Source organism: Uranotaenia lowii, chromosome 2 (assembly GCF_029784155.1).
Source record: "Uranotaenia lowii strain MFRU-FL chromosome 2, ASM2978415v1, whole genome shotgun sequence".
Classification (NCBI taxonomy): Eukaryota; Metazoa; Arthropoda; class Insecta; order Diptera; family Culicidae; genus Uranotaenia; species Uranotaenia lowii.
In genome coordinates this window covers 259,389,178-259,407,512 of record NC_073692.1, presented here as the reverse complement: position 1 = coordinate 259,407,512, position 18,335 = coordinate 259,389,178, and the positions used below count along the sequence as shown (strand labels likewise).

Below are 18,335 nucleotides of genomic sequence, written 5' to 3'. Positions count from 1 at the left end.
TCAAAATTTTCTGAATGTAAAATATTGAATTTGATATTATGTTTGAGCTAAACTGAATAAAGTGCAAATGAAATTCAATCATTTTTGTGAAAACGGTTGTCATACCAGGTTTTTTTTTCTAAATATTCCTAGGGGAGTGGTAGCTTTTACAACTTATGAACGAAAATGTACGATCATTCGAACATATTTTCGAACAATAATCTTTCAGGCTACTCCAACCAAACCTGTTCTTTGTTATTTCAATGAAGTTGACGTTAAACAAACCGACACATGTTCGATATCAATATTCGATACTTAAATGTATGTGTGTAACGTGTAAAATTTGAATTATTTTCTGAATATCTCTGATTATTAATAGAGAATTCGTTTTCGTGTGGTGGTGCACCGGGGCACTACCGGTAGTGCACTTTATGCTGTTTTCATGCTCGTTTTCACGATGAGTAGTCCACTGGTAGTGCACCATAAAGTGGACGGTGGAACACTCTGAAAATATTCGGTGTTGCTTGCGCTCTCACCAATACTATCATGAATTTTGAACGCACATGCTTCCCGTTGTAAACAAATATCAGCTGGTTGGTTTATTTCTATACCGCAAAAATTGCGTTCGAGCTGTTTTTTTCTCTTTATTATCCCGAAGAACGGAAACTTGTTCCGGATTCAATAACAGTGCCGTTTCCAACAGAGGCGGAGAATTTCACCTGGATGGCACGTTCCAAAGCAGACAACGCTCCCAAGAAGAAATGTGCCCAGAAGGTTTGCTGCAATCGGTTCCAGGCGATGCCGAAAAAGAGCAGCAAATCCGAGTGCATAAAGGCCAACCCAAAGATCTGGTGGAATCGCCTAAACCGAAAAGTTTTCTTGTTCGGGAGGGTCCTATAAGTTGGTCTCCACAGCAAGAAGCGTTCAGCTGCATCGAAGCAACTCTGCTTCGAGCTGTGCCTTAGGGTGACGATGCTCGGTTGCGCCAAGTCCCGGATTCCCACCCGTTGCCCTTCAAAAACGGTAGTTCGAGACTAAACCCGCATTGGGAGCTTGAATTTCGTTCGTTTCGGTCTGTTAGCAAAATTTTCTCCCCCGATTTCCGCGATCTGAGTTCGCCAATTTGACTTCCAGGAATTTTTATTTTATCATCTGAAAACGGAAATAGGTACTCGAGGTATTTGCGAGGAATAAACGTTCAAAATACCGGAACCTTCAAGCTGGGGTAACTGCAGTCTAGCAGCAGCAAACATAGACCACCCAGAATCAGCCGGTATTGCAGTTATCATCAGAGCCAGAGGCGAATCTACCATCTTGCAAGCAAAATAAATCTGAAATCTTAACAATTCAACATAGTATATAAATTCATGCTAAAGTTTTCATATTATTTAAAAGATAATGATCAACTAAAGTAAATTTCATTTCAATTTTCGAAGTCAAACGAAAACAAATACCAGCTATAATGGATTTTTGACAGCTTGATGTTTTCTGTTGACACTGCCGATTTCACGTACACCAACAAAGGTGGGTGCAAAACTCGATTCATGCTCGTTTTCAGCGTGGAAGGTGCAACACTTTCGGGTGGTGAAAACAAATACGATATAAATATCTCCGGCTTGCTCGAGAACGGTAGTTTTTTTTCGCGGCCGCATTTTTCTTCGGCTGTCCTTAAATTACATTTTTGTTTACCTTTATTAAGAATTTTTCAAAGTTAGTCATTGTTGTGAATAATTAACTTCAAAATAATGAAACTTCTTGGTGTGTTGGTTAGATAGTTTTTCGGGAATACCGGTAAAAAATCGATTTCCATCCGTGCATTTTTGTTGATTTGTCGAGTGAAGATGTCTATTTAGATCTGGGAAGGAATTTTGTTCGATTTTAAATTTGAACAAAGTTATTTTGAATCAGTGTTGAAGATTGAGAAATTTTAGTGATTTTCATAATGTTCATTATCTTTTTTTAAAGGGAAAATATCCCCAGGTTAAGTAGAAAAATAAAAGTGCCAGCGTCGAAGGTTTTTTCCGCGGATTGCTTCAAGGCGGAAGCAGGTCGCGGAAGAAGAGGTTTTGTTCAACAAAGGAATCAATAAGCTAAGTATAACTTAGAGCATTGATCATTTTAAATTTCATTATATAAAATAGTAAGTGTCGTAGTTTTCATTTTCTGTCGACATTTTAAATGTTCACAACTTCACTTTAAATTTCGCACAGGGAAAAGCTGACCATTCGCTATAACTTTGGTTAACTGAATCACCTTAAACTTTGCTGCTCTCACTCAGTATCAGAGTTCCTCTCGCTCTTTCTTGCTCCGAATTTTTGGCGAGATACACTCTAAAGTGTTGATGTTGCAAGAGATGTTCGTGATCGCACAAGAGAACATCTGGTTAATTTAAGAATATGTATACAATGAATACAACCTTAAATTATGAATTATGCTACTTCTCTCTACTTCATTATTTTATATTATTCTATGCCTTATTCTCTACAGTAAGATAGCTTAACTCTATTATTGGGGAATCGTGGGGGTTAGGACAGGGCATCAAACGAGCGAAAAACTGATATACAATGGATTGTGGGTTCAAGCCAGCCGGAGTATCTCGGCAAATTTGGGATCTTGAGTAGGTAGCTTAGGTACTTTTTTTTTTTTTTTGTTTCGATTATAGTCGTTTTACCATCATTATGGCATTCGCGACTTTATCAACGTTACAGTTGGTGGATCGTTATTGAAAAACTTATCCGATACAACTGTGTTCGATGTTTACTCTCGGGCTCGAACTCGCGGACATCGGCTCAGGAGTAGCTTAGGTACCTTTCCAGAATTCTTCATTTGTTTCGAACAGTTTGAAGGGAGTAAGATTAGTCGAACCTGTCCCAAGCCAGTGGTAACGGACCCCTTGGTAGTGCCGCAAATATTTTTGACTTCCCGTACCGCCTCGGGTCGAAAGACCTATCAGCCACTGGTGGGTCTACCATACATACATACATATATCTCTGATTATTAACTATCTCCGAACAAAATTTTCACTTTATCATGCAAATCTTCAAATTGGAACCCTATATCACACTCCTTTAAATCCTAATTTTTTCCTCGCTGAAAAATTCACAGGTATTTCGTTTTATAACTATGAGGAAACATTTTTAACAATTTTCAATAAATTGCATAACCACAGGGGCTTCATAATTTTTTGGTTAGTAGTTTTTCTAACTTCAACCATTTATCCTAAAATTTTGAAACATATTAATACTAACTTTGAGCTATATTTATCTATGATTATTGTTGAAGTTGTTCGACAAACAACTGAGATTTTTAAACAGTTTGACATTCTTAAAAAACACTCTACAGGACCGCTTACGATGGATTAGATCTGACAAGGATATGATCATGAATCCTGTAACCGGAGGTTTCAGAAGTACGTTTGTTGTGGAACATGATTAAAATAGTTGCTATAAAAGCATAAGAGTCACCCCAGCGATCCAACAAAAAGTGAGTTCTCTCCTGAGAACTCACTCTCCCACGGCCGATTGTGTGATCGTGTTCGTGTCGTGAAATGTTTACTTAATCAAAAACAGAAATAAATCAGTTCGCACCAACCTCCGCGCAAGCAACATCACCTCCAATTAATAACTCCCGTCGGTTCGCAAAGTCAGTGGAAATAAAAGTTCAATTTTCCCAAAATCGGTCGTGTGTTGTTTAATCACGGAATGAATAACCGTCAAATTGTGATCAATATCACAACTATCATCTCTAGTCAAACAGAAGGGGTTGTTGGGTTGCCTTAATCGCGCCCACTAGTGAAACAACAACAAAGTAGTTCTGAGAGTTGAAGTGTTCCCCCAGATCATCCCAGAGTGTTACAGTCCACTCGAAGAACCTTTTCGTATATTTGGGACGATCAGAAACAAAGTTCTCCGTTGAACATGAGGAACTCCTTGTCCAGCATGTCGCGGATTTGGCGAATCGATGTATACCACTAGTCAAGACGGAGTTCACCAAACTTGCGTTGGACCTTGCGGTAAAATTTAAAATTTCTCACCGCTTCAATACCGCGAAGGGTGCAGCTACTGAGACGTTTTATTATAATTTCATGAAGGAACATGGCTTTTAACCGCGAACTCCTAAATCGACCAGCTTAATGAAATGTTGGGTTCAACCGCACACAGATTGATAGATTCTATTCGAACCTGGACACCATGAAGATGGAGTATGGTTTCGAGCCGTTCGGAATATTTAACTGTAATAAGACAGAGGTAACTTGTGTTCCTAGACATAAAAATACTTGCTCCGAAAGGTGTTCGACCAGTTAGTAAATTGGCTTCTGTTGAACGAGAAAAGAACATTAAAAATAAACAATTCTTTGAATCAATGCATCCGGGAACTATATTCCACCGATATTTGTTTTTCCCAGGCATAGAATGACCCAACATTACAATTCCCTTTATTGTTGATTCTAGACGGACGCAGTAGCCACAAGACGTTTGAAATTATCCATTTTTGCAGAGTCCTCCGAAACAGTAGCCATAAACTGCAGCCTCTCGAGTTCATGAAGTCATTTAAAAATGATTATCATGAACGTTGTAGCGCAGATGGTCAAAAATATGTCGTCATATTTCTCATGACGTCACAGTCACGATAGACGATGGGTTTGCTCGCTTGAAAAAATGACAAAAATACTAAATTGACCAAAGAATTAAAATTGGCGACAACATTACCAAAATTGTCATGAATGGTTTCCATCTGGTCAAATTTGCAGTTTCGTCTCATAATTGCAAATTTATTAACATTATTAACACCGTTTTTAAATTGAGAAGTTTTAAAGTTACCAGTTCAGCTTTCAGCCTAACCGGTTCCAAAAAATTGGGCAGTAAGCCCGTTTTTTATACATTAAGTGGATTGCATCAAGAGGTACTACCCCGGAGTTAACAAGTTAAACATAGGGACCTCATTCTTAAATCGTATACTCCGAAAGCGATTGTTAGTTCGACACTTCGCCAATTGCTATATGCGCAATCAAAGATTGCTCTGATTAGGTAGAGAACGACCAGGAGTTTGCAACCTTACACGATAACTCTAAAAAAGTGAGACCTACATATTTTTGCTAAGTGTTAGTGAATCTCGTTTTTAAGCTTTTTTTTTAAATCAGATTTAAGCATTTTTTTTCGTCTTGTTAGTACTGGAAATGAAAGCTAAAACCTAAAAAAAAGCTTAAATCTGACAAAAAAGCTTTAATCTGAGAGATGTTCTCCACACGGTTTCTATAAGGCTGCATGGATCTGAGAACGACATAAGAGCAAGTTCACTCGGGTTAGGAAACAGTGGTAGAAATGTTCACACTTGTAGCATATTTTGAAAATTTTACCATGCAAAATTGTTTTCAAGATCTTAGGGCGTTGAATTTTCTTTACAGCACTGTTTCTATTTCAGCCATATGTGATAGAAATATTGCTATTTTTGCATCACAGCATGTGAAAATACAACACATGTAAAAAAACTTAAAGGTCGCAGGTCTTGAAAATGTTTTTGCCTGGTACAGTTTCAAAATGTGCTAAAAGTGTCAAAATTTCTACCACTTTTTCCAACACGAGTGAACTTGCTCTATAGGACCCGGGCGATGCACGCCATCTTAACTCAGGGATGCCAAGTCGTTTTTTTTTTTTAAAAAAAAAACAGGACAACATGTGGAAAAAATCAGAATTTTTTCAGGACACCACAAATTTAACATAAATTGCATATATATAGGCGAAATACAGGAATTGAAAACAATTATCATCGGTTTAACTATTTTATTACAGATTCGTTCGATATCCTGATTATTTAACAATAAATTCAATTACAGTTAAGATTCTTCCTTCAAAATTTCAGTTTAATCGCAGCTATTTATGTAATGCAATTTTTGCAGAATGATAGGCAAACTAGAATCAGCTTAAAATTTGTAAGCTTCAACATGATTGCAACTGGTTTGTAACCTTTCCTTTTCAATGGTTATGAGACAGACTCCTTAAAATGTGTATTGGATATCCGTGAAATAACTGTTGAATAACCGAAGATTAGGTACAGTTACCCCGAAGAACTCAATGCCAACTTAAGACGGAAATTTTACTATTTTTTTCAATTGATTTAAAAAATACAATTTCGATTATTCCAACGAATATTACTAACTGGAGTATATTCTGCATAACAAGTTATGCTCCTCGAAAAAAATTAATTAAAAAAGGTAGATTACCAGTTAACAAGCATAAAGAAACTCGTAATACGACAATCATTTTTTTTCAGAGAGTTATCATAAATGAGTAGGAAGAAGCGATTTGGATAGATAATAATTCCATTTTGAAGAACGATAAAAAATTTAATGTTTAAATCTTTTGTTACCTTCGAAAATCTGTATTTAAAAACATGAGAAGAGGGGGGGGGGTTACTATCAGCGTTACGTAATATTCATAGGGGGGTACGTCGAAGCGTTACGATTTGTGAGATACGGGGGGAGGGGGTCAAAAAAGTGCATTTTTTGCGTTACGTAATTTATGGATGCCGCCTCATTGGTTTCGAGTCTTAAGCTCGCGGGCTCGTTTGTAAGTACCCTTTAACATTGTCTGATAAATGAACAAAAAATGGCAAAAATGACCAAAATGACAAAAACGAAATGAATGACAAAAGTAAAAAAAAAGAACAAAATGAATAAAATCAATATACTGTGATAAAGTTATCATTGAATGATAATAAATTCATGATGACATAGTTTTTAGCATCTTGAAAGAGTTTTTTAAAGTTTTTGATTCTCATAAAAAATTTAAAAAATCCAGCAATAGATGTACATTTTTTTACATTTTTCGATGCCATAAAAAACTTTACCTAGTATGACGGATTGGCTTAATGATATCACCAACAAACTTTATATTGCTTTCATTACTCTAGACCAACACTGTTGATGTATAAATATTTTTCGGACAATCGCCAAATTTTTTTTAATAAATTTTTTTATAATTCTGTTAGCTGTTTGGGGCAAAATGCAACAAAATGAAAATCTGAACTAGATCTAATAAATCGTGTTTCCATATGCTGGGTTATGATTGTTTTGCATTATGCGTTTGTAAACATTAAAATTTCACCCATCCTAAGATTTATTTTCATGATTTAAGCTAATGGAATATTTTGTAGTTTTTTAACCCCTAAATGTATGCAGCAGATGAACACTTTTTCCTTTTTCCAGAAAAAATGTAAAATTTAATTCAAACAAAACCAAAAATGACTGCAATTGGTGCTTTATGCGTTATGACATCACAAATGTATCAAAAACTTTAAGTTTTCAAACGTTTTCATTTGATTTTTAATTAATTACAGAGTTTGTTGCAACTTACCCCTTTTTCTTAGTAGGGAGAAAATCGCATGTTTTTGTAAATTTAAAAATAACTGGTAAAACCAATAATTTCTCTGACTACGTTAGTTTGGTGTCCTATCACCCTTAAAACTTTTGATGCACAACAGGTACGATTATCTGTAAGCATTAAGATGTTAGAAGCCATTGAAGTTGAAAATTGTTGCATGTTGCCCCAGTTGACGGTATGTGCTCACATGCATTCCTTAGATTATTAGGTTCGACAAATCTCCAATGAAGCGCGCCACCATACCCGGACCCCATGGTTTCGTATGAACTGTTATGTGGTGAATGTATTGCGTGTGTTGATGTAGGTATATTTTTGGAAGAACGAATCAATCAGGTGGGCTAGTTTACTTACAGGTATTCCGGCATCCGTGTATATACCTGGCCAGCTTGCAACTGATTGAACATTCCAATTATATAGTCAGTTATATAATGAAACACATCTTACCTGTCGGCCCCCGCTTATGGGATTCGAGCCCAAAAGTTTTCTTGCCGATACCGGGAATCGAACCCAGTACGCCTGGCGTACCAATACCAGACTCGCGCCAGCCTATCCACTAGACCACATCGGCGCTACTGATTCCTTTGATTCAGATTGAAATGACAAAAAAGACAAAAATAATGGAATTGACAAAGAGACAAAAAGACAAATGAAAAAAATATTACCAAATTTACAAAGCTGAAAAATTTTACGAAAATGACAAAATTTTCTGAAAATTAAAAAAAATACACAATATAAAGTTAAAATAAATTGACAATATGAAAAAAAAAATGTTAAAAAATTAAAAAGTTTACAAAATCTTAAAAATTGGCAAAATTGAAAAATTAACTAAATGGAATAGACCAAATGGGTCAATTGAACAGAATGAATAATTTGTTTGGGAATTTGTTAACAGAATGAAAAAACAATGGCAAAATTGAAAAAATTGACAAAATTTATAAAACTTACTCACAATAAACAAAATTGATATAAATGACAAAACTGAATAAATTTACGAGAGGTACAAATTGTCCCTCCCCTGTCTGTCAATTTTATCAATTTTTAAAATTCTTTGAATTTGGCAATTTTCAATAATTTTTTTTCATTTTTTTTTCCATTTTTTTTTTCATTTTTGTCAATTTTATCATTACAGTCATATTAACCATTTTTGTCAATTTTGACAATATGACTAAAATTATCTATCAGCTTTATCATTTTATTTAATTTGGCAAATCTCGTAAACTTTGTCAATATTTAAAATTTGGACAATTCTGTAAATGTTCTCTATTATCCTAATTTCGTAATTTTTGAAAATTTTAGCTTACTCAGTAAAAACGTTGAATTATTTGAAACACATGGTTCTTTTTTCTAAATTGTATTCTTTATTTTTATATGCATCGTAATCCTGGGTAAGATTGATAACTTTTTTTTTCAATATTTTTCGATAATTTTGTCTGTTAATGGGAATGTGGCATGTTTCATATTTTTAAAATCGATACTGGAGTCCTATGTTCGAAAAACATGGTTGCAGAAATTCATTAGACTTCTTTAAATTGGATTTAAAAATCGATATCGTCTCTGTTTAAAATTTGATGCTTTGAGGTAACATTGATAAGTCTCTATTTTGACGGTTTTAACGAGTTTTCTTGATCATAAAGGATACAAGACACCATCATAATTTCTGTTTTTCTATGTTTAAATTTCTTCACCGTCCAAAAAAAAACAACATCGTGGTACAGTGCCTTTAGACTAATTAACAATTAAAATCGAAAAATGGACAATGATGCTGCATAAATAAAGGGGCTAAATTTTTTCACATAACTAATAAAATTTTAACTAAAAAAACAAATGAAATTTAGCCTTTATTCAATTTCGTAGGCCCTCGTACTATTCTCTTTTTAGTTTTTTCTTCAAACTTCACCATTTGATAGGGTTTCTAGTCTTTTTATCCTGGACTGGCATACTCTTGGGAAATGTCCCTGTTTTTTAAATATCAAAAACTTACTTCAAACTACAACAAAACTATACATTTACTACGGAAGAAAGTTGAACTCTCCCATAAATCAACCTGTTTGCTTGTAAACGGTTTGATTTCATCAGGAAGGGTGTTTGTTTGCGAGCCTTCGAAAAAATAGATATTTCAAGATTTATAAATTTCATACAGGATATTCAGAATCCAATCATTTAAAAACCACAAATTTGTAGCACAACTTTAAAATACTTTTATCCTATAAATCATTTTAAATTTAAATTTTTTTTCAATTCATTCTGGATTTACTACATTTGAAGTTCTTTGTTTCTATTATTTGTTTTAAATTGAACGTGTACAGAAGCGTCAGAATCGTTTTGAAAGAACAATTTTAAATATTGTGTTTTATCTTTAATAAAAGATAACTTTCATTTGAATGCAAAAAAAAGTTCAGCTGTGTTAATCGATTAAATGCATTAGCATTTAATCTAACAACTTAAATAGACGTGTATTAAAGGGGTAAAATTAGTTGTGAAAATTCAAAGAGTACATATGTACTTGAAAAATGTGTTTCCTTGATCCGGCAAGGTTGCCGAAATCACAGAAAAATCTTTATTATCACAGAATATTGAGCAAAATATCGTCACAGAATCTGTGTCACAGATCACATAATTTTTGAAATTTTCACAGAATTCACAGATTTTCTAAATTTTCAACAAATTTCCAAAACTATACATTTTTCGACTTTTTATTTCTGACTCTGAATCTTGAAAATATGAAGATCAGGTAATGTACATTGATTTTTTTTTTCATTTAAAATGTTAGTAATTTCCAATTTGTTGATGTTTGACTTGACTTGATATCCCAATAAATTTCAAAGAAATAGCGTCACAGAAAACCGTCACAGAATTTTAGGTTCAAATCACAGAATTTTTTCGACAAAAAAAAAAGAATTTTTTTCGGCAACCTTGCCTACCGGTTTCAAGCCGAGTTCTTTTCAATAATATTGATGATTAAAAATTGATGATGCAACACTTAATTACAAATTTTACTATGAAAGCATGAAAATATTGATTGTTGAAAATGATTCAGATGCTGTATACGTCCAGGGGTAAAAATTTTAAAACTAAAATCTGATATTCCAAAAACAAAAAAATCCAATGAAATTTGAATTTCCTACAACTTTGAGGGGTGCAAGTAAATGATCGGAAACCTTCTATGTCAACTATCAGTTGTCAACTGCACCATTGTTAACCAACTAGGATCATACAAGAAAATACCAATTTTCCATACATAAGGGAGGATGGGGATACTTGATCCCCTTTTCTTATTTTCATCATATCTTTTTGGAAAAATTTATCAACTCGCCGTCTTTTTTTTTCTTACAGCGTGTAATTTCAAGTTAATATGCTCCAACCGTTAGAACGATATATGAACTCGTAGATGAGCTAGAAGCATTTTCGTGAGACTAAAAAAATTGTTATTTTTTTTGAGTTACAGGAGACTTGATCCTTTACTAAAGGAGACTTGATCCCTTATTCAGGGTGCCCTGACTCTAAGCAAAAATCGAATAAAATTCGAAAATAATAGGTCCGTAGACTATTTCTTGTCATATTAGTTCTCATTTCACAGTTTGTAAGTATCAGACAAAGAGAATTCCAAAAGCTTGTCTTCTACCCTATTGTCATGCGCAATTTTAAAAGTTTTTAGATAAATACAGCATTTTTTGCCCTTTTAACAGATAATTACTCGATAAACATTAGTTATTGAACAGATACTTGTTATTTCATGATAACAAAGACCACGATCCATTCAGATGAAAAATATATATTTTTGAACTCTAGGGCTAAATTCTTCCCATAGCATACATTTTGGAAACTTCTTCTTAAAAAAAAAAATAAGAGTTTACTATTTCTTTGAAAATATGGCATTATGAAATTCATATCGTACTCTAACGATTGACATATTGGAATAAATATTTTTATTGTGATTTTTTCATATGAGAAACATTTGAAAGTGATAAAAAAGATCTTCAAATCACATTTTGTAAAAAGTTTTCTAACAAAGTCCAATAAATCGAAAATTAAAACTTTTAAAATTTGTTGAGATAACAGCATTGTTATTTTGTTCTTTTTGGCACATTTGTCTAGAACATTTGATATTTTAAGAAATTCCTGTTTCAAGCTATAGCGAAGGAATCAAGTATCCCCAGGGATCAAGTATCCTCATCCTCCCCTACATATGTATACACACCTAAGGTACATATGTATGCCCTCCAACTTCGGTTTTGAATAATGATAACTTATTCAATTAAAAAACCGCATTATTTTGCATTATGCTCATCAAGTCAGCACTTCTTGTGAAATGTTTTCATATGAATGAAACTTATTATAACTATTGCATCTCTCTCTGTGTGATTTCATTTCCAATTGTCAATATCCGCCCGGCACACGCATTCATCATTTCCAAATTACCATTTCCGCTCGTTGAGTACGCTAATAAAGATTTTCCCATGTTGATTCGTGCATTTTCCATTACAGGCGGTGAAAACTTGTCTCCGAGAAGTGAAAAAAGAACCGCACATCCATCAGGCGTTGGAAAATATATCATCATCAGCAGGCAGCATCGACATCGACAGCATCCAACATCAACATCGTCAGTTCCTGACAGACAGGGTGCTGAAAAGTTACATCGCCTCGCCATCATAAACACACATATTACGGCAAAGCAAACTCCGTTATCCGCAATCCAGAAGCTCCGCCGATCGAGGACAGCAGCGGCGTCGCGACGACCCCGTTGGAAAAAGCGGGTGGCGTCGGTGGCATAAGTGACTGTGTTGTTCCCCCTGAGCGATCACATATGCAGATAGGAACGAACCCACTCTACAAAAACCTTCCGGTGGAAAACTGTAGCCAGCTATACCAACATACATACATATATTATCTATATTATAGCGTTTTTCGGGCACAAGCCAACTAAATAACTCATGCCGAACCGAGGGGCGGTTGCCAGTGGGAAAACTTATTACCTCAGCTAGGGCGGAAAACTGCATCAACCCTAAATCTGCTACCTACTGAACGCCCAGCCAACCGAGCTCAGGCAGCTAACAACGGAAGTTGCTCATTATTAAAATTGCTTTTGGGTGAAATTCGCGCGGAAGCCATTTTGTACGAGGTGCCAAAATAATAATCCATTATCCGCAGAGAAAATCGTCGAGAACAGGAGGCGGGAGCGAGTTGGTATCAGCAGGAGGTTCAGCGGATCAACAGTAGGCAGTGACAAACATGGCCTACTACAGCAAATTTGGTGGTAAGTAATTCGTTTGATTACACAATGTGATTGCTATATTTTGATGGATGGAATTGTCTTTTCAATAGAAATTGGGCGTTCATGACATTCCATTTTTTATGATTTTCAACATTTAATTTATACTCAGTACCGTCAACTGGGGCAACATGCAACAATTTTCAACTTCAATGGCTTCTAAAATCTTAATGCTAACAGATAATCATACGTCTTGTACATCAAAAGTTTTAAAATTGATGGGACACCAAACTGACGTAGTCAGAAAAATTATTGGTTATATCAGTTATTTTTAAATTTTAAAACATGCGATTTTCACCCTACTCAGAAAAAGGGGTAAGTTTCAACAAACTCTGTAATTAATGAAAAATCAAATGAAAATGAAAATCGTTTGAAAATTTAAAGTTTTTGATACACTTTTGATGTCATAACGCCTAAAGCACCAATTTCAGTAATTTGTTCGAATTAAATTTTACATTTTTTTCTGTCAAAAATGATTTTAAGAAAAACGTGTTAATCTGCTGCATACATTTAGGGGTAAAAAATACTACAAAATATTCTATTATCTTAAATCATGTAAATAGATCTTAGGACCGATGAAATTTTAATGTTAACAAACGCATAATAAAAAAAAAACAATCATATCCCAGCATACGGAAACGCGATTTATGAGATTAAATTCTGATATGAATTTTGTTGCATTTTGCCCCAGTCAGCTGACTAAACGTCGCGCAGTTTCCAGCCAGCGTCATCAGTCGCTCCGGCCCTGTGTTCGAATTAGGCAAGGGGGCTCTCCAGCCTGTGCAGTCAGGCAAGTACTCTTCATTTCCTTTTGATTCGTCCAGTGACTGCCCTACACCTTGCAGCTTTCGTCTGGTTGATTATCGGCTGAATGGAAGGTTAACCGAAAATGTACCACTTGACGAATTGGAACCCTCAACTGATGGCCTATCCGATTATTTGCTGATTGGATCACCGGGACGCAACGAACTTAGCACAATGGAGGCCCCCGAGCCCTTCGCCACAGTCGCGCAGTTTCCAGCCAGCGACAGCAGTCGTCCCGGCCCTGTGTGCGAAGAAGGCAACGGGGCTCTCCAGCCTGTGCAGTCAGGCAAGTTTTCTTCTTCATCTCCCGCTGCGTTCAGTGACCGCTTCTCGAATTTCAGAACCCGTCCTGTCCATCATCAGAATACACCACAACATTCATTCAATTCGCCCAGTGGTCTCCGGCTGTACTATCAAAACGTGCGTGGATTGAAATCTAAAATCGCAGAATGCTTCGTTGCTACATCAGAGCTCGGCTACGAAATTTATGCATTCACTGAAACATGGCTCGATTCATCCGTACCGTCTAGTCAATTATTCTGTTCTGACTATAACGTTTTTCGTTGTGACAGAAGTAATGCTAATAGTCGCCGTAGTAGAGGTGGTGGGGTCCTCATAGCGGTATCAACCAAACTTAGCTCATCAATCGAAAATCTTAATATTGACAGCATAGAAAATTTGTGGGTGAAAATATCCTATGATAACAGCTCATTTTTGATCGGGACAGCATATGTACCACCGGAAAAAAGTCACGATGGATCAGTCATCGATTTACATGTTGACGCGTTATCAGCGGCTAGGCTACGACACTCTGCATGTAATGTCATTCTGCTTGGTGACTTTAATCAATCGCAACTAATCTGGATGCCTGGCCAGAACAACAGCATGGTGTTAGATTCTGCTTCAGTGATAAATACAGCTAGTGCTTCACTCTTGGATGGAATGACACTCAATGGAGTAAGTCAACGAAACGGGATACGAAACTCTCAAAATCGTACGCTGGATTTGGTTTTCTCGGATGATTCTATTTTGATTAGCCCCATAATCGAAGTCAGCGATGTCGTTGTCCCTATAGACGGGTACCACCCTCCTTTGGAGTTCGAAATTTCATTCCCGTGTCCCATCGATTTTGTTGAGAATTTCGATGCATCAGCTCGTGACTTCAATCGTGCGGATTTTGATACCATGAACCGTATTCTGTCTGGAGTTGACTGGTCTGATCTTCAAAGTTGTACTGACGTAGATGTGGCTGTTGATACATTGAGAGCAATTCTGGATGACGCTTTTGAGAATACCGTTCCCCTGGTGCGACCTCCTCTCCGACCCCCTTGGACTAATGCTCACTTGAAGCGGCTGAAAAAGATACGTTCGAAATTGCTGCGGAAGTTTAGTAACTCCAGATGTCCATTCGTCAAAAGCAAGTTGAACGCTGCGACTAAGCAATACCGAATATACAATCGAATTTGCTATCGCCGTTATGTGGATCGCACTCAGAGTGAGCTTCGTCGCAATCCAAAAAAGTTCTGGAAATTTGTGAACTCCAAACGGAAGGAGTCCGGCTTCCAGCTACACTCCAATTGAACAACCGTATTGCCAAGTCACCTGCTGAAAAATGCTATCTTTTTGCGACGCACTTCGCTAGTGTTTTTTTCAGATAAGTCGCCATCTGGCAGTCAATCGAATGCTGCCGTAACACGACTACCTGTCGATGTGCTCGATCTGGATGTTTTTGCTGTTAGCGAAGAAATGGTTTCAGAAGCTATCATTAATTTGAAAAATTCGACTTCAGCCGGACAGGACGGAATACCGGCGTGCGTACTGAAAAATTGTCGCAATGTACTGGTGAAACCTCTTACGCGTATTTTTAATCAGTCTCTAGAACAGCAAAAATTCCCTGCCATCTGGAAAAAATCACTTATGTGCCCAGTATACAAAAAAGGTGACAAAAAAGATGTTCTTAACTACAGAGGTGTCACATCGCTAGCTGCCTGCTCGAAGGTATTTGAGAAGATCGTCAACAATGTCATGTTTTCAGCTTGCCGGAACTGGATCTCTGAGAACCAGCATGGATTTGTTCCTAAACGCTCGGTAACTTCAAACCTGATGGTTTTCACATCCTTCTGCATATCAAATATGGATGACGGCAAACAAATCGATGCGATATATACCGATATTTCGGCGGCATTTGATTCTGTAAACCACGATATTCTGCTGAAAAAATTGCATCGATTGGGGTTTTCCGAACGAATGTGCGCGTGGATTAGAAGCTACCTAACGGATCGTCGATTGGCTGTTAAAATTGGTTCTGCTGAATCCTCTGACTTTATTCCAAAGTCCGGGGTACCCCAAGGCAGCAATTTGGGTCCTTTACTGTTTACGCTGTTCTGTAATGACATCAATTTGTTGCTCACTGGGTGTGGAGTTTTGCTGTATGCGGATGACTTAAAAATATTCCTAGTCATAAACAGTCAATCTGACTGCCTCGAGTTGCAACGCTTCTTAGACACAGTTGTGAACTGGTGCGCTAACAATTTACTTGTCTTGAGTGTTGCGAAATGCTGTATTATCACATTTGGGCGCAGGAAAAATCCCTTTGTGTATGATTACAATGTTATGGGTGAGCAGTTGCATCGTGTTGAGGAGATTAAGGATCTTGGCGTTTTGTTGGACAGTCAAATGACTTTTAAGCGGCATTACTCTAAGGTACTCGAGAAGGCTAACCGTATGCTGGGATTTATCATACGTCTGAGCAAAGAATTCACAGATCCGGTCTGCTTGCGAGCTCTGTATTGCTGTCTGGTGCGATCAATACTGGAATCCGCGAATCTTGTATGGTGGCCTTTTGAAGCCGCATGGACAGCACGTTTTGAAGCAATTCAACGTCGGTTCGTACGTTACGCTCTTCGAGAGCTACCTTGGGAAAATCCTTTGAATTTACCGCCATACGCACAACGTTGTGCCCTGCTTGGACTTCATACGCTGTCGGATCGTCGTTCCATCGGTCAATCGCTGTTCGTGGCAAAAATTCTTCGGAACGAAATTGATTGCTCCTGGCTACTTTCTCGCTGTAATATTTATGCGCCAGAACGAACTCTACGAAATAGAAACTGGTTATCTCTGGAACCGAGAAGTACGCGTTATGGAAGCAACGACCCTCTTCGTTCAGCAAAAATATGCTTCCTTAGTTATTATAATATCTTTGACTTTCATGTATCCACTTTAACCTTTCGACGCCGTATTGAATCGGAATTAAGTGTTCAACTACGAAGTTGAGTAAAACTATCGTGCTTTGCACAACTAACATTAAGATGATCATTAAGACACCCATGTCAGATGATTTTATTTTATATAAATAAATAAATAAATAAATAAACTATAAAAATATTTATTTAAAAAAATGATGATTGTCTGAAAAATATTGATACACCAACAGTGTTGATATTGGATAATGAAAGCATTATTAAGTTTGTAGGTGATTAAGCATTAAGCCAATTCGTCATACGAGGTAAAGTTTTTTAACGGCATCGAAAAATGTGAAAATATGTACATCTATTGCTCGATTTTTTAATTTTTTAAGAAAATCAAAAACTTTAAAAAACTTTTTCACGATGCTAAAAACTATGTCATCATCAATTTGTTATCATTCAATGTTAACTTTATTACAGTATATTAGAATAAAAATGAATGAAGTACATAATATATTGACATGAAAATTGAATGAGTGTTGTGGTATACGAATGTTGCATCTAACCCTGCTTTTGCATGATGCCCCGTTTGACGGTACCGTAAAACGTGGTAACATTGATCACCGGAGTTATTTTGATCAACAAGTCTTAAAGAACTTTTTAATTCATTTAGGGTCCCCGAAGAAATTTATATTTTTTTAAGCTTTTGATAAAAGTTACAAACCTTCAAACTTGCAATAGTGTCAAAATGACACTCTAATGCCGATGAGGGTTAAGATAAAATATCTCAAACCCTTTTTCTATGTTTTAAAACCTATAAGTTAATTTTCAAATTGGGAAAACTTGGTTTGTTTTTCAAAATTTTCAAATGTAAGTAAAAATGTAATTTCAAAATCTTGACAAATATATTTTTTCGAAAGCTCGCAAACAAACACCCTTCTTGATAAAATCAAATCGTTTAGAAGCAAACAGGTTGATATATGTGAGAGTTCAAACTTTTTTCCTGAGTAAAAGTTTTGGTATAGTTTTATTGTAGTTTGAGGTAAATTTTAGATGTTTAAAAATAGGGACATTTTCCAAAAGTATGCCAGTCTAGGAAAACTTGCTAGAAACCCTATCAAATGATATAGTTTGAAGGAAAAAATAAAACGAGAATATTGTGAGGGCCTGGGGAATTGAATGAAGGCGAAATTTCATTTGTTTTAGGAGTTAAAATTTTATTAGTACTGTAAAATATTTAGCCCGTTCATTTATGCAGCATCATTGTCCATTTTTCGATTTTAATTGTTGTTCGGCCGTAACACATTAAGGTTCGGGATGTTGTTTTTTTAGACCGCGAAGAAATCTTAATCAAGAAACCATGCACGCTAACTTTTGGCTACCCCTTAACGAATAACCCGTTATTCGATAAGACTGGGAGAACTCCTTTTTAAGGATAAAGCCACTATACCCTTTAAGGGGTACTCAGCTTGATAACGCTTGTAGCGGATCAAAATTACCCCTTATTTCAAACGCTTTTGTCTGCTGGAAATTTCAGGAGCTGCTTATGGAAAATATGTTTTATGGACGAAAAATTGAAACTAAATGTTTTGTTTATTTAACTTCCAATTATTTCTTGAATTGGATAATTTTATTTATAAACATAGTATTCCGTCTTACGACATAACTTGACGAACATAATTCCTAAAATTCACTCGGTTCATAGCAACCGTTCTCCAA

At 36.0% G+C, this 18,335-nt stretch overlaps 2 protein-coding genes across 2 annotated transcripts in view; one reads left to right on the top strand and one right to left on the bottom strand.

Annotated features, from left to right (window-relative positions):
* LOC129741892 (uncharacterized) overlaps window positions 1-18,335 on the bottom strand; it is a 382,622-nt gene that overhangs the window by 270,367 nt on the left and 93,920 nt on the right. The window lies entirely within an intron of this gene.
* The window catches only part of LOC129741893 (uncharacterized), a 114,245-nt gene that overhangs the window by 57,138 nt on the left and 38,772 nt on the right, over window positions 1-18,335 (top strand). Inside the window, exon 2 of the mRNA XM_055733709.1 lies at window positions 11,844-12,612. Within this exon, the coding sequence (XP_055589684.1) occupies window positions 12,588-12,612 (25 nt within the window). The 5' untranslated portion in view covers window positions 11,844-12,587. The remainder of the gene's footprint in view (window positions 1-11,843; window positions 12,613-18,335) is intronic.